The following is an 18251-nucleotide window of genomic DNA, read 5'->3' on the forward strand; positions in this document are numbered from 1 at the left end:
AATGCTATACCATGTATCTACCAAGACAATGTATTCTATTGCAGATCTCAGTCATGAAGATCCATATTTTTAAATGTGGATTCTCTAACTCCATTTGAGCTACCTTTGAAAGTAAAAAAATCACTTAAATCAAATCTGAAGAGAGGTTTTTATGACTGGACACTTACATACACTCCTCTGTTGTGTCAGGGTCAAAGCCTGATGTAAATTTCCTTTTCCTTTGGTTCTCTCTAAAGCAGAAAGCTTTTAAATCAAGCTGGCCTCACAGGGAAACACGACATCAGCCATCAGCTGCTATAGGCAATTTAACATGAAGGTGGTCAAGCAGCAGCTTGATGCACCCAGGACATTAGGACATTATTATTACAAAATAAATCTGCAAAGAACAACAAACCCAATACCTCCCAGATTAGCACTTGCTCACATATTTGGCAAGCAAGTGGGCACTTTAAAATTCTAGATGCAATCTCAGCTCTCTTTTTTCTCTAATCTTTTAGTTATAACCACTATGTTGGAATTTTTACCTGGATTCTCATATTGCACTCTAAGAAAGTAAAGAATGGAAGCTTTTTTTCCTATAGGTATATTTGAAAAAAAGAAGTCATTATGTAGTGAAATTGTTACTGATTAAAAAACAATTTAATCCAATTACAGGTGAACCATATCCATGAGGTTATTTTTCCTCTCTTTTACAACACTCAACTTGTTTTTCCACTTTCCAAACTCCAATACCTTAAAAATAAAAGAAGGTTTGTAGATATTTATTAAGATGCAACTGTGCAATTTTTATATATATTTTAGGAGAATTATATTTAAAGGCTGATCCATCTAGGAATACTGGAGGTCTCTTTTGTTCTGCACATGCACTAGTCCTTATCAGCAGACATTTGGAATACTGCTAGTTGTATTTTGACTAAGCTAGATTTATACATTCTGTATACATTAATTCCAGAAGAGATACAAATATATATGTACTATCTGAACGACTGTGATAAACCACAGCTAAGGTCTTTTCTTGACATTTGAGCATCATTAGTACATTTCTACAAAGTAAGGATAACAGCAGTCTCCAATCTGGCAAAATTGTGGCTTTTTATCTTACTTATTAAAGTAATTAAATTAAAACTGTTTTTTCAATTTTCTATCAAAAATTACTGAAGAGAGCCTTGACGCCACTTAATCAGAAACTAGTTATACTTTCATTTGTGTTTCTCAAGAAAAAATAAGAACAGAAAAGAAAGAGAAATCTGAGTGGTTTAGAGTGGAGAATGGAAGAAAAATGATGGGGGAAGAAAGCAATTAAAACCAGTTAAGTACAGAAGTCTCAAATTTAGAAATATGGGGTTGCAAACACCTTAAGTATTTAAAATGCTGAAATATTCAATTTTATATAGCATGCTGTTCATAATCTTGTAATTATGAAGAGGTCATCTACTCTAAAAAAAGGCATTAGAAATTTCTGCTAATAGTAATTATCTTCGTGGTCAGGTGACTAATTCGAACTCCACAACCCAAATCACTTTTAAAAAACCATTATTTATATGTCAATGAAAGACAAAGAAAAGAGATGCAAATGTGCTGTCTCTTTATGATTATAGGAGACTTTTTTTTAACATAGGCCTTAATGCAGCCTTTAGAATACAGCTAACCACCAGGTACTTTGTAATCACCATTTTAAAATGTAACATTACATTTCTCCCATTTTCTTTCTTCTTGCTGTATTTGAAATTAAGTATAAAAGAAAAATTCCAATCTATTTCAACAGCAGCAGAACTGCCTTTTCATCCTTTGTCCATATGTATCTGCCATCAACTCTATACAAATGAGAAAGATCTTTAATATTTCCAACATGACTAGAGTGAGTAAATACTTCCAGAAATATCCATGGTTCAGAAGTATAAAACTTGAAGTTACAATATCTTCGTTAAAGAAGAGAACTTTCACATTAGAAAAGCTGCTTAGGCTGAAGCCCAAGGTTACAGCACTCCTTGGAGATACAAGGTGCCCTTGCAGCATCTGAACAATCAGCATTCAAATGGAAGGCAGCCCTTTGGCACAATTACAAAACAACCTTCAGACAAGCAATACCTCTCCTCGCTGTTCTCCATGTGATTGGGGAAAGCATCAAAGCCCAGCAGTAACTTTATAGCATCAAGGTAGCCATTGTTACAGAGCCAGTGCAGGGCAGTTCTGCCCTGGAAAACAATAGAACAGAACAAGAATAAACATTACCCCCAAACTCTACCATGCCACAATAAAAGTCATAAATCATAGTGTAATACAATGCTTTTTTGGACATGCAGAATAAACGATTCTTCTAAATAAACTTCCTTGTTAAAATAAGGAAAAGACAGCACTTAAAAAATGAATCTTTTTTTTTAACAAGATTTCAACACTACTGCTTTTTCGCCTAAAACAGCTGAGGAGCAGCATTAAAAGACTAGCCTTAGAGTTGCTTTCTTTGCAAAAGATGTACAGTATGCTCTGTAGAACTCATAATGAAAACCACATTTCCATTACCTGGAGTTATCTATGCCCTACAACAAATAGCCACAGAAAATTTCAATAAATCGTGTGAAGCTCTTTTGACTGATAAGGTTCTACTGACTTCTGAGAAATTACATCATATAACAGAGAAATCTGTTAGAGGTTGCACAATTATTCTGGCCCCTAATTTCAATTACTGCCTCAATAATGGCACAAAAAAAACCATATAAACCAATCAGTGTTCTTTTATTTTTCACCTGGAAGAGTGATACGTATGTGGGTACTTAATGTGGACAAGTAATTGAAGCAGTTATTGTGCAATCTCACTTGCAGTACCTTACTTTCAGACTTGCTATCCCTCTCTCTGTATGTTGGAGAGCAGACTAAAATCACATTCCCATCTCAGCTGTTACTAAGGAATGACAGAAGAAATCAGATCTTTAATAGGACTCCTCATATGATCACACTTTCATAAGGAAAAACCAAAAGTGATCTGGGAAGGTACAAATCTTCAATACATGCTACGTATTAAAATACTACTTTTCTTTTGAAATTTTAGAACTGAAGGCTTAGGGAAAATGACACCAAGCATACATTTCCTTTTGTAACAAACAGCAGCACAGATATTTCTATGTCCTGGAAAAGAGAATGATCTTGAAGAAAAGGAAAATGTTTTGATTTATGGTTATTCTAAAGTTAATTATATACCTCAGCGAAGAACAACATACCTCTTTATCCTGAATATTTGGATCCGCATTGTTTTCCAGCAACACAACCATGCAGTTAATGTAACCTCCATAAGCAGCACACTGCAGAGGGGTTCTACCTGCATAATCCTGCACATTAGGGTTGATTTTATTTTCTATCAGGATTTGGCACACGTCAGCATTTCCTCCCAGGGCTGCCCAATGAAGGGGTGAATGACCATCTTGGTCAACCAAATCTACTCTTGCTCCTCCTGTAAAAACAAATACATTTTTGAGCACAACAAGAAATTATTGTTGAATGCTAAGAAAAGAGTGAGTTTATGCTCAACTAGAACCTATTTCACAAACTGACAATTCAGAGAAGTATTTTAGAAAGCAACTTAAATTTTGTTACTCAAATCCTAAAACTTAAATCACAATTAATTTGGAATTAAATAGTTCCATAGACGGTGAGGCATCTAACTTTTTTACTATCTTCTGACTACCCCTAATATGCTTTACAATATCTAGACTTATCAAATGCCTATGAAACACCTATTTTATTTGTTTCAGGTCTATGAATTTTCAGTAGAACTTTCCTTTCTTAACAACAAAATAACTTCTAAAAATTCGATTTCAGATAAAATGTCTTTTTAAATCTCTAAAGCAGACAAGACAAAATATTCACAATATAATAATAATTTTAAAATAAGGGTTTTTTTTTATTCAAGCATCCTAAGACTCTTTTATGCAGCTAATTAATTTCTCTATATATTCTTGCAAGATGTAAAAATTCTGTAAAAAAGTAAAACCCCACAAACACAAGAACTTGAAATAACCAGCAACAATGACTCTCTATATCATAAAATATTTAATTAAACAAAACTCAGATTCTGATAGCCAAGATTCTTGCATCTAGAAAAGCTAAATGGCACAGGGAGTGGGAGGAAAAGCTTAACAGGAGGTTAAAATATGCCCAGCAGATCATGGAAGGAAGAACACTTTTCGGTAAGAAAGGCTGGTTGATGGAAACGTTGCAAAATTTAGTCTGGGTACTTCATCTATCCATAAAAGGGGTAATATCTGAAGTAGAGATGTTTCTGGGAAGCTAAAATGACAGAATTTTGCATGTGAGATGCCACTGTTCTTTCACTGTACTTCTTACTCTTCAGCAGATATTTTACAATTATCTAAATCCTATTTCTGCCTACAAAGAAAATACTGCTTTTAAAAACCAACCAGAAGAAAATATTAATGATGTAGGACTTTTGATATTTATCTACATTTAAAAAAATAAAGATTCACTGAAAAAGTCTTCAAAGAACCCAAAAAAGATTTTCCATGAAAGTGAAGAAAGCTTAATTTGGTCTTATTTACTGGGGGGGAAAAAAGCCCAAAAAAAACCTAAAAGAAAGAAAGGATTGCTGGGGAAGAGTTGGTTTGAGAGACTAGAGTGTACTTGCAAAGGCTTAAGCAGAAATGAGCTGCGAAAAGAACAATCCCAATTTTGAAAGTTTTGTATTTAACGCTTCTAACCATTTTGCACAACGCTGATAAGCTTTTAGATTCACTAGGACTATTTCACAAGGAGAACTTACAAACAAAACCTGCTTTAGGGAAGCAATTTCCTACCCCACCTCTTGCTCAGCTGTTTATTTCCCATTCCCACAGGAAGCAGCAGCAGAACTCTGAACAGGTCTGTAAAGTCCTGAGAGCTGACCTTTAATGAGTGTTTGAATCACTTCCTTGTGACCCATCTCACAGGCTCGGAAAAGTGGGGTGTGTTTCATCACATCCAGGGCATCCACCTGTGCCTTATGCTCCAGCAGCAGTTTCACTGTGCTGACGTGGCCAGAAAGGGCAGCAGCGTGCAGTGCTGGAAGAATAAAATAGTAGGCAAAAAGAAACCACAATGCCATGAGCTTTAGAGGTCCACAATTAGAACAGTCAAAATAAAAATTAATTAAAACTATTAGGGTGGCTAAAGTACTTTTCAACCTCAAGAAACTGAAGAATCATAACAAGTGATGATGCAACTTTCTTGCCATACAAGCAACAAGCAGAAAAACTGTTGGCCCTGAAACATGTTTCTAACTTGCACAAATAGTAATTTTACATTTAACACCACCAAGATTGGCTTATAGTGAGAATTTGTGGAAGCACAGCAGCTTCTGATGAAGAGAACATAACATGATTTACTTCTACCTCTGCTTGGTGCACTTCTGAGATTGCTCACCACCAGCGAAAGAAAGCTTTCAGTATTTCTTCAATGCTTTCCTGAAAATGACTTTTTTCTTTCAAGTAGGCAAAGTTGTCTCAATTAAAACTAACTTCAGAAAACCACCCAGCTGTTCCTACACCTCCTTGCCCTCCTCTTCTGTTCCAGAATTACTTGGAGAAAATTTTATATGAAATTATGTAGCAAGAGCACTGCATCATATCTTGCACAGTATCTCTGGCTCCCTGTTTTCTTCATGGAAAAAAAAAAAAAAAAAAAAAAAAAGATTACAGAAAGACCAGATGCTGCTACTTCAGAACTCAGGTAAAGACGTGGTGTCCTGTAACTGGAGTTGCTGTTGCCTAACACAGTATCCTGCAGGCACTGTCAGCCACAGTTGAGGACGACCAGTTCATGGCTGTTTTTGAAAGAAAGAAGAACTGCACACAGCAATGAGAGTCCAAACCAGCAGAGAACACTTGTATCAGTTTCACTTACAGTTTGACTTCAAAAATGGTTTGGATTATTCCCTACAGTCAAATCAATCTACATTCTCATGTTGCCTTAAATGTAGAATATTTTATAGACAATAAAATCAAAGTAATATAGAATAAGACCACAAAACAATGGAGTTTATAAGCGTGCATTTAATAAAGTGAACTCCTATTTCCCCATGAAATTTCAGAAATATTCATGCTTATTGAGAACTGAATCTGCTCATGCAAACAGAATGTGGGGCTGTAAACACTACCTACATGTCCATATTTGTTTAATGCTAAAACAGACAAGGTGAGGATCCAGCAGAGGCATGATACAGAAATGCACACCACAAAGACCAGCATTAAAAGGAGCAGCTTCCTGAACCATAGCCAGAATATAAAAACAGCGTTTTTGTATATTGCCAGCTACTGTTTATAGCCAGTGCCAGCTCATGAGACAGAAACTCAGCACAACCTGTTACACAGGCCCTACCAAAATGCTCAGGTTGTGCATGTCACCATTGACCCGAATCCAGCTGGTGTGCGCTGCCTTGAAAGAGTCACAAAAAAAGTGACAGTAACACTGTGACACGGACTAAGCACTGGGGTGGGAGCCAGAGACACTGTGAGAAGTGAAAATTGAAATCATGCCTTCGAGAGGAGGCTGATTTAAGTTTAAGTGCAGCAGCCTAAAAGCGCAGCAGAGCTCCTGGCGCTGGTGAGGAGTGAGTGCCTGTGCAGCAGCCACTGCGAGTGGGTGGCTATCAGTAGGAACTGGACAGGGATGAGATCCCTGCCGCGCCGTACATTTGGACGGGCCTGGTTTTCATGGTCTGACCTCACAATAAACTCTAGGTTCTGGTTTTTGTCCTGAATCCCTTATGAAACCAAAGGCAGTAAACCACTCCATCAGATGACACATGGGGTGTGTGTAACAATACAATAGAAAAAGAGCTGCTGTGTCAGCTTGGCCAGTTCTTCCCCCCATCACTCATTCTGACGCAGGCATCTTGTTTCGCACTTTGTGCTCAATATTTTCTTGTAAGCCAAATTTTCTGTGATGGAGTCACGGTGACTGAAGAGATTCTTCAGCCAGCTGGTCACAATGGGCCCTTTGTTCAGCCGACAGACAGAGCCCTCTCCATTGTGCGCAGTGACGGCAGAGCTATAAAGCTGCCCCTGTAATGCTCCTGCAGCGCCCATCTCCGAGAGGAGGGAAATTCCTTTCCCTTGGTGTCATTTTCCTACACAATGCCGAGAGTCTCGATGTTCTAGCAGAGCTCAATGGAGAGCTTGCTCTTTTTGAGTAAATGCAAAAGGCTGCGTTAACGCAACATTACAGCCGAGCTGAACTGAGTCCGCACACAAAAGTCAGAAAAACACAACCTTGAACTCTGCTCAGCAACTGTATCCCAGGCACGGAGGCATGTGCGCTATTTTCTATTAACGCATAGTTTCCCGTCCGAACGCAACACTGCTTTTCCCTCACGAAAACTTGGGAATGATTAAAGTCCTTTGAGGGGGAAAAAAAAAAATAAATCAGAGAGTGATTTACTGGTGGGCTTCCTTTTATGTTTAGAGCTCGCTATAATAAAGCCCATGCTGTGCACTCGGTGGCACAATGGTGCAGCTCGGGCTGCTCGGCAGCACAGCTCCCCACTTCCAGACTATGCCTGTGCTCTGCACAACGGCACTCTCAAGCAAATGGAAAATCCATTCATTTCCTTGGATTAAAAGCCCTACAACGAAACCGAGATTAAAAGGTGATTACATATCACCGCTAGGAAAGGTTTAAGACTGAAAGATAATAAAGCCAACCACCTGAATTATTCAAGCATGAAATCCACACCTGAGTAATTTCAGAAACACAGTATGTGATTACCGATTACCGCCTGCAAAGAAAAAAACCCTTTGTAAGGAGGTTTGCACAGCAACAACAACATTGCTGCACCTTAAGGTCTGAAACAAATACTGAGCGGTATTTGAAAGGGAACTAGCAAGTGTAGGAGAGACTGATAAAAGATGAAATAAGACTAAAATTGTAGAATATTTAGTTGGTAACGTCATCAAACATGAAGACTGAGATTTTATTTGTTGTGCTATTTCTTACATTCAAAAATTTCAAACTATCACAGCTTGGAAAGACTGATTTATTTTTTGTGTGTTACAGTCTAAAAAAGCCAAGAATTTAGATATTTAAACAGGATTTTATGTTAACTGTAAATTGCTTTTTGTTAAGATCCAGCATATCATCGAAGGAAACTTTAGAAATTCAGTTTATAATATGAAAATAATATTGATGCATACTAAGTTTCAAATCCTGAACCACACAACCCTGACACATACATTTTTTGTGCTTCTAACTCTGTGACTGTATCTGGCATTGGGTAGTTCCTGATCTCCCCACACACAGCTTGCCCTGAAGCCCTGCTATCAAACCCCTCCAAATTTATACCAAATAAATCTACATTCTCCTGTTTTTCATTCAGATGCCATCAGCATACTATACAACTCCACTACTTTTCCTAAATTTCAAACACTGTTGAATATATAAACACTTCAACACCTGTCTCTCTCACCTGTCAGAACTGTAATTCTATTTTTGTTGAAAGAACTACATAGGTACAATGATTCTATCAATTTTTTTTCCTTAAAGGAGACAAATTCATAGTTACTACAGGAAATTCTGTATTTCACTACTTGCATGCTTGAATCCTGAAACACCGTGTAGACTACTTATCTTTTGTTTCAGGCAGATAACAGGATGATAAATTTGGGGGATATCAAGTTTGATCTCTTGTTTGGACGACAGTAGCTCTAATCTTTATTTCATTATCTTTACAAATATGGAACTTCATAACTAACTTTGTAACTATGGAACGATTTTCACAATGACAATTTAGCTACTTCACTGATTAATGTGCTCCATATTGTTTCAAAATATTTGTGTACTGTCAAATAGATTTTTGAACAGGCGTTTTCAGGAAGAGCTTTTTATGCAACTATGTTTCATTTTATTCTTCAAATTACAGAACAGCTCTTCCTTCCACAAGATTAGAGAACTAATTAAATAGCATTGCAGTACCTTTCTTCTTGCTACATTTCAAATGAACTGTTCCAATCCGTGCAGAAAAGATTTGTTTCTTTCCCACAATAAGGCAATGAACTGACTCATACATATAATTAAATGAATACAGAAATGTTTTCAGGATTGAAGTACACATTCAGAAAAACATTAATATAGATTCTAACAATGTTTCCACTTGCTGGAAATCATACAGACTGGAAATATGCAGTGGCTCTCTACTGTAAAGCATCTTACCTGTGCCAGCGTATTTGTCTGTCATATTGATATCAATATCCAATTTTAAAGTCAGCATAGTCCTAATGACATCATCACTGCCTTTGCCAGCTGCCCACATGAAGGACGTTCTTCCCTCAAGATCTGAGTCATCTTTTACAGAAGGATGTTTCAAAAATACTTCAACTGTTTCCTGAAAAGACATACTGTTGAAATTAACATTAAAAGGAATCTGCAACAACAAGAAACTATTGTCTCATGTAGCTGTTTATGAAGCAAATCAAAGCTCCATTTTTCCTTTTATATTTATAAAGAGTAATAGCTCAACAGGAGCACTGTATCTTCTGCTATGCCTTTTCCCTTGCCAATGATCATATTGCATCCTTAACTATGAGTTTAACACTGCCATTTAACACTTTTTTTCTTTTCAGTGTCAAATACAACGCGTTCATCACAAGGAAGCAAAAGACACTGCAGTCTCTGTGAAGAAAGCAATGGGAAAAATATCACGGGTTTATCAAAACATGACTGTAATACTGTGACGAAAAAGTTACAGAATCCTTTAGGTTGGAAAAGACCTCTGAGATCATCAAGTCCAACACCACCGTGTCAACCAGAGCATGGCACTGAGTGCCAAGTCCCATCTTTCCTTAAACACCTCCAGGGCTTGTGACTCCACCACCCCGTTCCAACATTCAGTCAGCCTTTCTGTGAAGAAATTCCTTCTGATACCTAACCTGAACTTACCCTGAAAACAATGTTCTTTCAAAATATTTTCCCAATATATTTTTTCTCTCCAATTATAAATACAACTGCATATGAAAATATTTTACCTTGCCGACCTCTAATATTTTGACTGTTATAAAAAAAGGGTCAAAATAGACATATTTCTAATGTTTATTAACATCATCAGGTTACTAATTACTGAAATACTATAAATCAGAAAATATTAAGGAAATCTTTACACCTGAGTCCAGTCTTTCCACTGTAACTGTTAAACTAGAATATCAAATCAAGGCAAAAAAGAATTATTTCCTTAAATTATGTGTTTGTGTTAAGCTGTCAGCAAATAAGTCCATTTGTTTAACCTGCTGCTAGATTCTTAATGAGTCACCTAGGAAAGAAGGGAGAGAAAATCACAACTATTAGAAAAAGAATAAAAGCAAGACTTTCCCTTTTCTATCTAATGCCTTAAAAGGCTGTGTATGTAACAGCTGAGAAACATCTGATCTGAGTCACTGGTAGGCTAGCCAATAAACACATGAAAAAAACCAGGTTTCATTATTTTACTTGATATTTTATTATTAACAGTATCTTAGCCATTCCTCAGTGTGACCCCCACAACAGCTCCATCACTACTCTGGGTAGGACAGGAATTTCCTGGCTATAATGAACGGATTTTTTTAAATCATGAAGGTGTTTGAATATCTAAATACCAAATTGATCAATTTGGATTTGTTTTTTCACTACTACTTACTATTTCATCCCTCTAAAGAAATAGGAATTTTCTCATTTATCCTGTGCTACTAATCTAAGATCCTTACAGCTCTGTGAATTTAGGTCTGAACTACCAGTTTATTGTGAAAAGGTCCAGCCAGAAGCAAGGAGAGATGGAAGCATAAAGCTTTCCATACAAACCCAGCATGAGTTTACAGCTCTGTGTACTCACACTGACTACCACTACACCTCAGACACAAACAGCCTCTCATTAGGCTGAAACTCAGCACCCTCCCAGGGCTCTGCACTGCTGGAAATCCTGCAGAGTGAAAGTGCAGCCTTTGCAGTGCTTTCTTCAATACTGAGGTACATGTTCTAAAAAATACCAGTATTTTATTTTTTCCATTAATTTTTGGCAAAGCAACACTTATTTCAATTACTCTTTCTTTTCTACCACTTTTAGTTGGAAAAAGTGGAGGAAAATCCCACAACTAATAATAATAATAATCCCACAACTAATAATGCTATAAGAATTATTTTCCAAAATGAAGTTACCACAACTTGAAAATGAAACAAAATTAAATTACACCGGAATGATTAGCAAATAGAAGTAACAATCAGTTTAATTCTACTGTATTTTGTTACGAAAGATCACATGTATTCTAACACTACTAAAAATGTGGAGGAAACAACATAAAAAAACAACAAAGCTGAAAAATAACAGTAAAGGAGAAACAGTAATAACAGTAAACGTGAAACATTTAATTCTGGGCTATCAGGAAACTGAAAAATACTATATATTATTTTTGAATATTTAAAAATAAGACAGAGTATCCACATTTCATTTCCTAGAAAATCTATATAAATACATGAAAGAAAAGTACATTGTTTTGAACACCTCTGGGAAAATTCAGAAAAAAATATTTAGTCCTGCATACTAAAAACAATGTGAAGCATCTTAGCTCAGTTGGTTAGAGCATAGTGTTAATGGCACCTGGATTCAATCCCTGTTTGGGCCATTCATTCTAGTGCTGGATTTGATGATCCTTGTGGATCCTTTCTCGCTCAGAATATTCTCTGATCTGAATAGAGAAATAAAGATTCTCTGATCTTCCTTCAGACATGAAGTTCAAAGATTTAAATAGCAATGTTTCTTGGGACCTCCTGTGGGATACCCAAGACATCTAAATTTGGGTAGTTATATTAGGTAACATCTCTTCTTCTAGAACTTTTCCTGTCTATAGCAAGTTGGGATAAGTCAGTCTTAGGGAACAAATTCTTCACATAAATTAAGTGCTGGCTAAATCTCTTCAGTCTTTAAAAAACCCAAAAATGTCATATTATAGTAAGTAACTCACAGACAAACAGAGTAAAAAACAAGATCTCAAAGCAAATAAAACTGAAAGCCATGCAAATATTTACTGTAAACACAAAAGACCAAACTCTCCTCTTGTTAGGGACTAAGAAACATCACATTTTAACTGAGAAAAACCACACCTAACCAAAGTTGGGAATATTGAATAGAACAACAATGTGGCTCTCTAACCATGAGTACAGAGATGCTACTGCCAGAACAAACATGGATGTCTCTCCACTCAGTTGTCTGACATGTATATGCAGTGCAGTGGTGGAAATTACTCAATGATATGCATGTGAAGGAGAAAAAAAGCAAATAATTGTGCTTAGAAACAACTGGACCAGTGAAAACAGACTCAGACATAATTTAAGCAGGGGTTGTTGAGTACATCACCAGCCAAAAGAGACTAGCAGACCTGAATGAAACTCTCAAGTGTGATTTTTCCGTGTAAGATGGGAAACAGTACATTCATTGGAATAACGCAAGATTACAAAAGAATTTCTGATTCTACCATGTACTTTATTTCCCCTTAAAACAAAGACGATATCACAGTTTGGCTGGCTGATGGGATCAAAAGGCAGCAACATGATGAAGATGTTTCATTCAACTGAATCAAGTCCAGAGAAAAAAAGTCAGTATGAAAAATCTTTTAGGAATACATCAATATAGAAAAGAAAAAAAAAAAACCAAGATAAAAGAATGTGGAGATAATCACCAGATGGTAAACAAAACCTTTTTTTTTCCTATGAGTTTAACTCAAACATAAAAGAAAGGCTTTTACGACACAAATATTTTAGATGTGTTAGTTAGGCTCAAACTGTACATGCCCTAAATAGACAAAAATCAGCATCAACAAAAAATTCTCTAAAGTGAAGATTGCACAGAGAGATATGCTTCAATAGAAGTCTGAATTTAAAAAATATCTGGATGGTCTTAAGACTACCTCCAAAAAAAAAACCCCACCGAAGCCTCAAAACTCACTCTCAGAAGGGACCAAAGATATTGGTCTGTTCCCTCTTTCAATACTACTTTTAGATTTGTTAACTTGAATTATCCTCAAGGGCATTTAAATTTTCCTTTTTATTTTCCTTGTTAATATGTAGGTATGCAAGAAAGACCCAAATTACTATCCCTGCTTATGAAAATGTTGGAAAGTGGACTACATAACTATTACATTAATTAGGCACCAAATTACCCTTTCTGTAAAGGGAGGGTATGAAAACTATGAGAGGTAAAGGAGCTTAAGAAAAGCTTTCTTAATTTCCACTGCTTGAGAAATACTTCTGCAACATATCTGACTGGCAACCACTGAAGTGCTGAGTTTTATACTTGGCTCTATTGTATCTGATCTTGCTCTGGGAAAAAAAGTTACCTATTATACCAAAGTATAGGAATTAAGCTGTCTGAGAAACCAATGTTCTTTGTTGTCTGAGTTAAAAAATATTTTTAAAAATTTAAAAAATATAGTGTTCCTGAAGAATTATGACAAAAGGCACTCAACTCTTTAGCTGAGCTTCATGAGACAACAGTTCATTTATAATGCCAAATATTCATAAATTAATCACCTTCTTGAATGCAAAGACTGGTTTGACTGGTCCTGCAGCAGCTGTGCAAATGCTCCTACATGTCATCTTACTCTAGATACCTTATAACTGCTTAGACTTCATTATAATGAGCCCTAGAACCTGAAAGCACTGTGAAATAGTAGGTGTCATTCTGCTTTCTGTTGAAGTAACTGAATGACTATTGTGTATTCTGATGCACACATGTAGGTCAAATGGCCTTTTTTTGTACAGAAAGTTAGTTTTGGTAAATCTATCTTTTAATAGTTTGAAATTAACCACATTTGTATCACATAACATAAGAGAACTCTGAATTAACTCATGTCAAAACCACTGTGTTTATATGATTTCAAAAACAACTCAAGCACTCTGCTAAACTATAAAGATTTCAGCAAAACATATTTACTTCACATTTAGGGTATGTTCTACTTACAGCAAAGTTGCTCTGAGCTGCATAATGTAGGGGTGTTGCACCTTGACTATCAGATGGGATTGTTCCAAACTTATTTCTTTCCAGTAAGAGATGGACGATCTGTGCATGACCTGAGAAAAATAATATAATAAACCCAAATTTCTATCAAATCCTAAAGTCAATAAAAAGCTTAGTTAAAAAAAAAAAAGTTTTAAAAAACACGCTGACAAACAAAAAAACTAAACTTAAAACAGAAGAAAAAGAACAGACTTTAATATACAGTCATATATTTATGTTGTAGTCATTATAGTTTAAATGTAAGAGAGAAACATAAGATATTTGTTATTTGATATTTGACTTGATATTTGAACAATTAAGTCTGGCATGTACTTTCTTCTCAATAGTGCTCCAGTGCCATAATCTGTATTGTCATTTTTGGGTGGGGCATCTATAAATCAGAATGACATAAATACAAAATTTCTTTTAACAGAAATCACTAGAGCCTTTCCCTAAATAAAGAAACCAGCAGTAACTAGCCAGATAGCTAAGATATTAACTTTTTAATGAATTGGTCAAATATTTCCAGAAAAAGCTTATAATAACTCAATTGAGATGCTGCATTTGAGTGACAAGTCAGTCAGAAACAGTAAAGTGAGCATAGGCTGATGATGATGAGCATTTGTCCATCTGCATTAAAAGACAAGCTAAATCAATGTTGACAATTTCATTTCCACTTGATTTACAGAAGTCAAGTGTAAATTCTTCACTTAGATTTTATTTAACCAAAATTTCATCTGAGAATGTATAGCAGAATCAGAGGCTAGTCTACTACCAGCTGCTATAAACAAGCTCACACACAAGTCTTTCCCTGAAAACAGATTAAAATAATTTGAGATTAAAATCATAACGCTTTTGAAGGATGGGTAAACTTTATATTCACTTCACAGACAGAAAAACAAAGACAAATACAGAATATTGCCACAAAAGTCAACCAGTCCATTCATATACTTGTTCCTGTTGGCATATGCAGCTCACAGAGTATCTTAATGATTTGGTGTTTTAAGCAGTACTATAAAACCACTCTGATTTTACAGGTGAAAACTCTCAGTACCTCACATGTCAGAAAAGCAATCAATTTCGCAGCTTGTTACTTTTGCACAGTTGTCTTGAATCACTTTAGCATAAATGAAAAGGTAGGTAAACTTTCCTGCTAGCAGTACACTATTTTTAATGAAAACACCAACAATTACAGAATGAAGCTGTGCTACACTTGTGGTCTGTAGCTCTTGAAAACCTAAGACATGGAGGACTAGGCAAGCCCTCCTTTGTGAAATGGCACTTTGAAACTTTATATGTACAGAAGTATCAGAAATGAGAGAAAAAAATGGTAACTTGAGTCAAAAGGATGAAGAATTATATAACCATTTTTTCTTTCTAGGGGTCTTAGGGTATACAGGAAGGCTTCTCTTTCCTGTTAGGCATTAAGTAAGGGAATGCTGGATGCAGAATATCACATTATTCTGTCCCTTCCCACAATAAACAAAAAACAAAACAAAACAAAACAAACAAACAAAAAAAAAAAACCAAAAAAAAAAAAAACCAACAAAAACAAACGAAAAAAAACCCCAAACATAAATAAGAGATATAATGTTGCTATACTATCCCCACCTCAAGAGTATAAGAAGCAAATTGACGTTCACTTGAAGAAGTTGCTTTGGAGCAGAATCCTAGCAGAAAACCTATAGGAATGCTGGGCTTGAAAAAAAATTCCTGAACTTTCAGGATAGACAATTAGAAAAAAGGAACTTAACTCCATAAACAGGACAGGAGGTCTAGCTAAATTATCTACGAGAATAAGCCTTGAGGGAGTGGAAAGAAAAAATTGTATTGGGTGCAACAGTAAAGAAATTGGTGCAAAGGTGGATCTTGCTTGGCCATTGATGTAAACATTGTATCTCATTTCTTGAGGCCAAGAACTGTGGTTTCTGTTGTACTTTCATTTAGCAGAGATGTAACTTGGCTGAGACTTTAATCTACACAAAAGAAAAGGTAAGAGGAGCAGCAATGCCCTTAAGATGCAGTCACCTGCAGTCAATCCATCACATCTATAAAAACATATGGCAGCAAGTTTTTAAAGTTCCCTGCACTGCTTTAAATCTCCTACTGCTAACCTATATAGTAACATCTTACTCTCTTTAAGACCTACATAGAACATTAACTTCAACTTAAAACCATAACCCTAAAAATTAACAATGATATACTAACCAGAAATTTCCAAAGAGCATATGCCACCTAGAGACCTCATCAGGTTCATGGAATAGTCTGGAGGTCTTGGCACATCTTTCCCCTTTATTCTACATTGATTAGACAATCCATTTTTCCAACAGACAAAACTTCTCTCTTAAATATAATCAATTTCAAAGCACAATAAATTTTGCTTCTTGAACAGAATCAAGTGATAATGACTACTTCTTTGGAAAGCTGATCCTATCACACTTTGTCCTGGGTTATAGTATAGGATATGCACAAAGTATTCTATCACCATCTTCATGAACTGATGAATCCAATTGTTGGAGCAGGGCTCTTCCCAGGCCCCCCTCCCTCTGGGGTGCCTTCAGTTAATGGCCCATCAATGCCTTGCCCATGACCCATAGATAACTCCCTCCAGGAGCTATCTCTCTTTAATGGGCCATCAAGGACCCCCAAAATGACTCATCATCCCATTGTGAGATGCTCCGCCCAGGGCATTCTTACCTGGATATAAACTGGGATTTGGGACAGTACAAGCAGCCCTTACCACTGGATTCCCAGAGGATTAGAGCTACCAGACCTTTCTACGCGATCACTGCTTCAGGAAGACCACCTCACCCGGACTGCTTCCATCACCCTGCTCAGGTTGTATTCTGTCAGTGGTCTTTTTGTATTATTGCATTTATTTTATTTTATCTTTTTTACCTTTTCTTCTCATTAAATTGCATTTCTGACTTGGAGCCTCTCACTCATTTTACTTTCAAACCACAACACACTTGAAATGCTTCATAATTTCTCTGTTAAAATTCAATATCTCTACATGTATACAAATTTGAGAACACCCTTCTCTCTCTTTTTGTTTTAATAAACATAATCAAACTACATTTATATTGCCACAGGAGTTGCAGTAACTCGCTCCAGTGAACATCTGATTCATATATTGGCATTCTTTGTCTGTGTTGTCCCAAAGGATCATTGGGATGAAGCCTTTTAAAGGGGGAGAGAGAATACTTGAAGATTCTTTTATCCAGTGGTTATTTTTTCCTCCTGAATGGAAATAGGAGGTGAATTTTCAAAATAATATTATTTTTGTGTCTGTCATTTTACGGGTTGTGTTTCCCTGCATTTAGACTATTTACATTTAATCAAGTTTTAACTTGTTTTGCAAGGATCCAGTTTTTGTAAATCCAAACCAAAATTCACATATGCAAGGCTACAATTTACAGAGCATCTGAGTCTCTGGGTAACAATCTAAACAGAGGAAAAGTCTATACAAATAAAACTTGTTGTCAGATCCGATTAGATTGTCATAGCATGTCTGATGAAGACCTTGTACTAGAAGTGTCAACTCTGTCATTTTTCCTTGTTCACTTGTGCTGGCATTATCAGAGTATCTGCATTTTCTTTGTGGGAATCTTCTTAAGCCCCTTATTTAGTTTGTGAGGGGTAGTTTAATAAAAACTAGATAATATAATCATAAATCCACTTAACCAGGCAGATATAAACTGCATTACATCACAATAGGCTGAAAATAAGCATGTCTCATCAACCACTCTGCACTGTGGAGCAGCTCAGCTCCCTCAGGCACCTTGCAAACCCATGTGACCATCTTACATATGGACCAAACAAGCTTAATAACTTAAATCCATATATGAAATATTAGTCAAGTTATCTTTTCAGACAAAAAATAAACAGAAGCTCTGATATTTTCTTTATGCACTCCCATAGATAGTGTTGCTTTCATGCTGGGCTATGCAGACATCACTGTTTTGGAGTATCTGGGTTTTTTTAACCAATGATCAAAGCTGCATATGCAAGAACAATCTCAATATACTCTAATTGATCTTAAATTATCAGCATATAAAACCTGTTGAAGTAATGCTTTGTACAATGCTTTGGAGAATCTGAAGCTAAAATAAGCAGCCTACACACAAACTTCTAATCCTGTTTGTGCAGAAACTCTTATTGTTGTAAGAGATTAGATCATACTGCCAGGCTGGAATTAAATAAAAATCAGAGACAAAGATTAAACAGTACAGTCAATTAATGACTAAGTGACTTC

At 36.0% G+C, this 18251-nt stretch overlaps 1 protein-coding gene across 1 annotated transcript in view; it reads right to left on the reverse strand.

The window, feature by feature from the left end:
- Window positions 1-18251, reverse strand: part of INVS (inversin) — an 83076-nt gene that overhangs the window by 18933 nt on the left and 45892 nt on the right. Inside the window, exons 7-11 of the mRNA XM_066327844.1 lie at window positions 13961-14070; window positions 9193-9364; window positions 4894-5049; window positions 3216-3445; window positions 2089-2195 (exon numbers count right to left, since the gene is read on the reverse strand). Of these exons, the coding sequence (XP_066183941.1) occupies window positions 2089-2195; window positions 3216-3445; window positions 4894-5049; window positions 9193-9364; window positions 13961-14070 (775 nt within the window). The remainder of the gene's footprint in view (window positions 1-2088; window positions 2196-3215; window positions 3446-4893; window positions 5050-9192; window positions 9365-13960; window positions 14071-18251) is intronic.

This window comes from Sylvia atricapilla, chromosome 1 (assembly GCF_009819655.1).
Source record: "Sylvia atricapilla isolate bSylAtr1 chromosome 1, bSylAtr1.pri, whole genome shotgun sequence".
In the NCBI taxonomy this organism is placed as follows: domain Eukaryota; kingdom Metazoa; phylum Chordata; class Aves; order Passeriformes; family Sylviidae; genus Sylvia; species Sylvia atricapilla.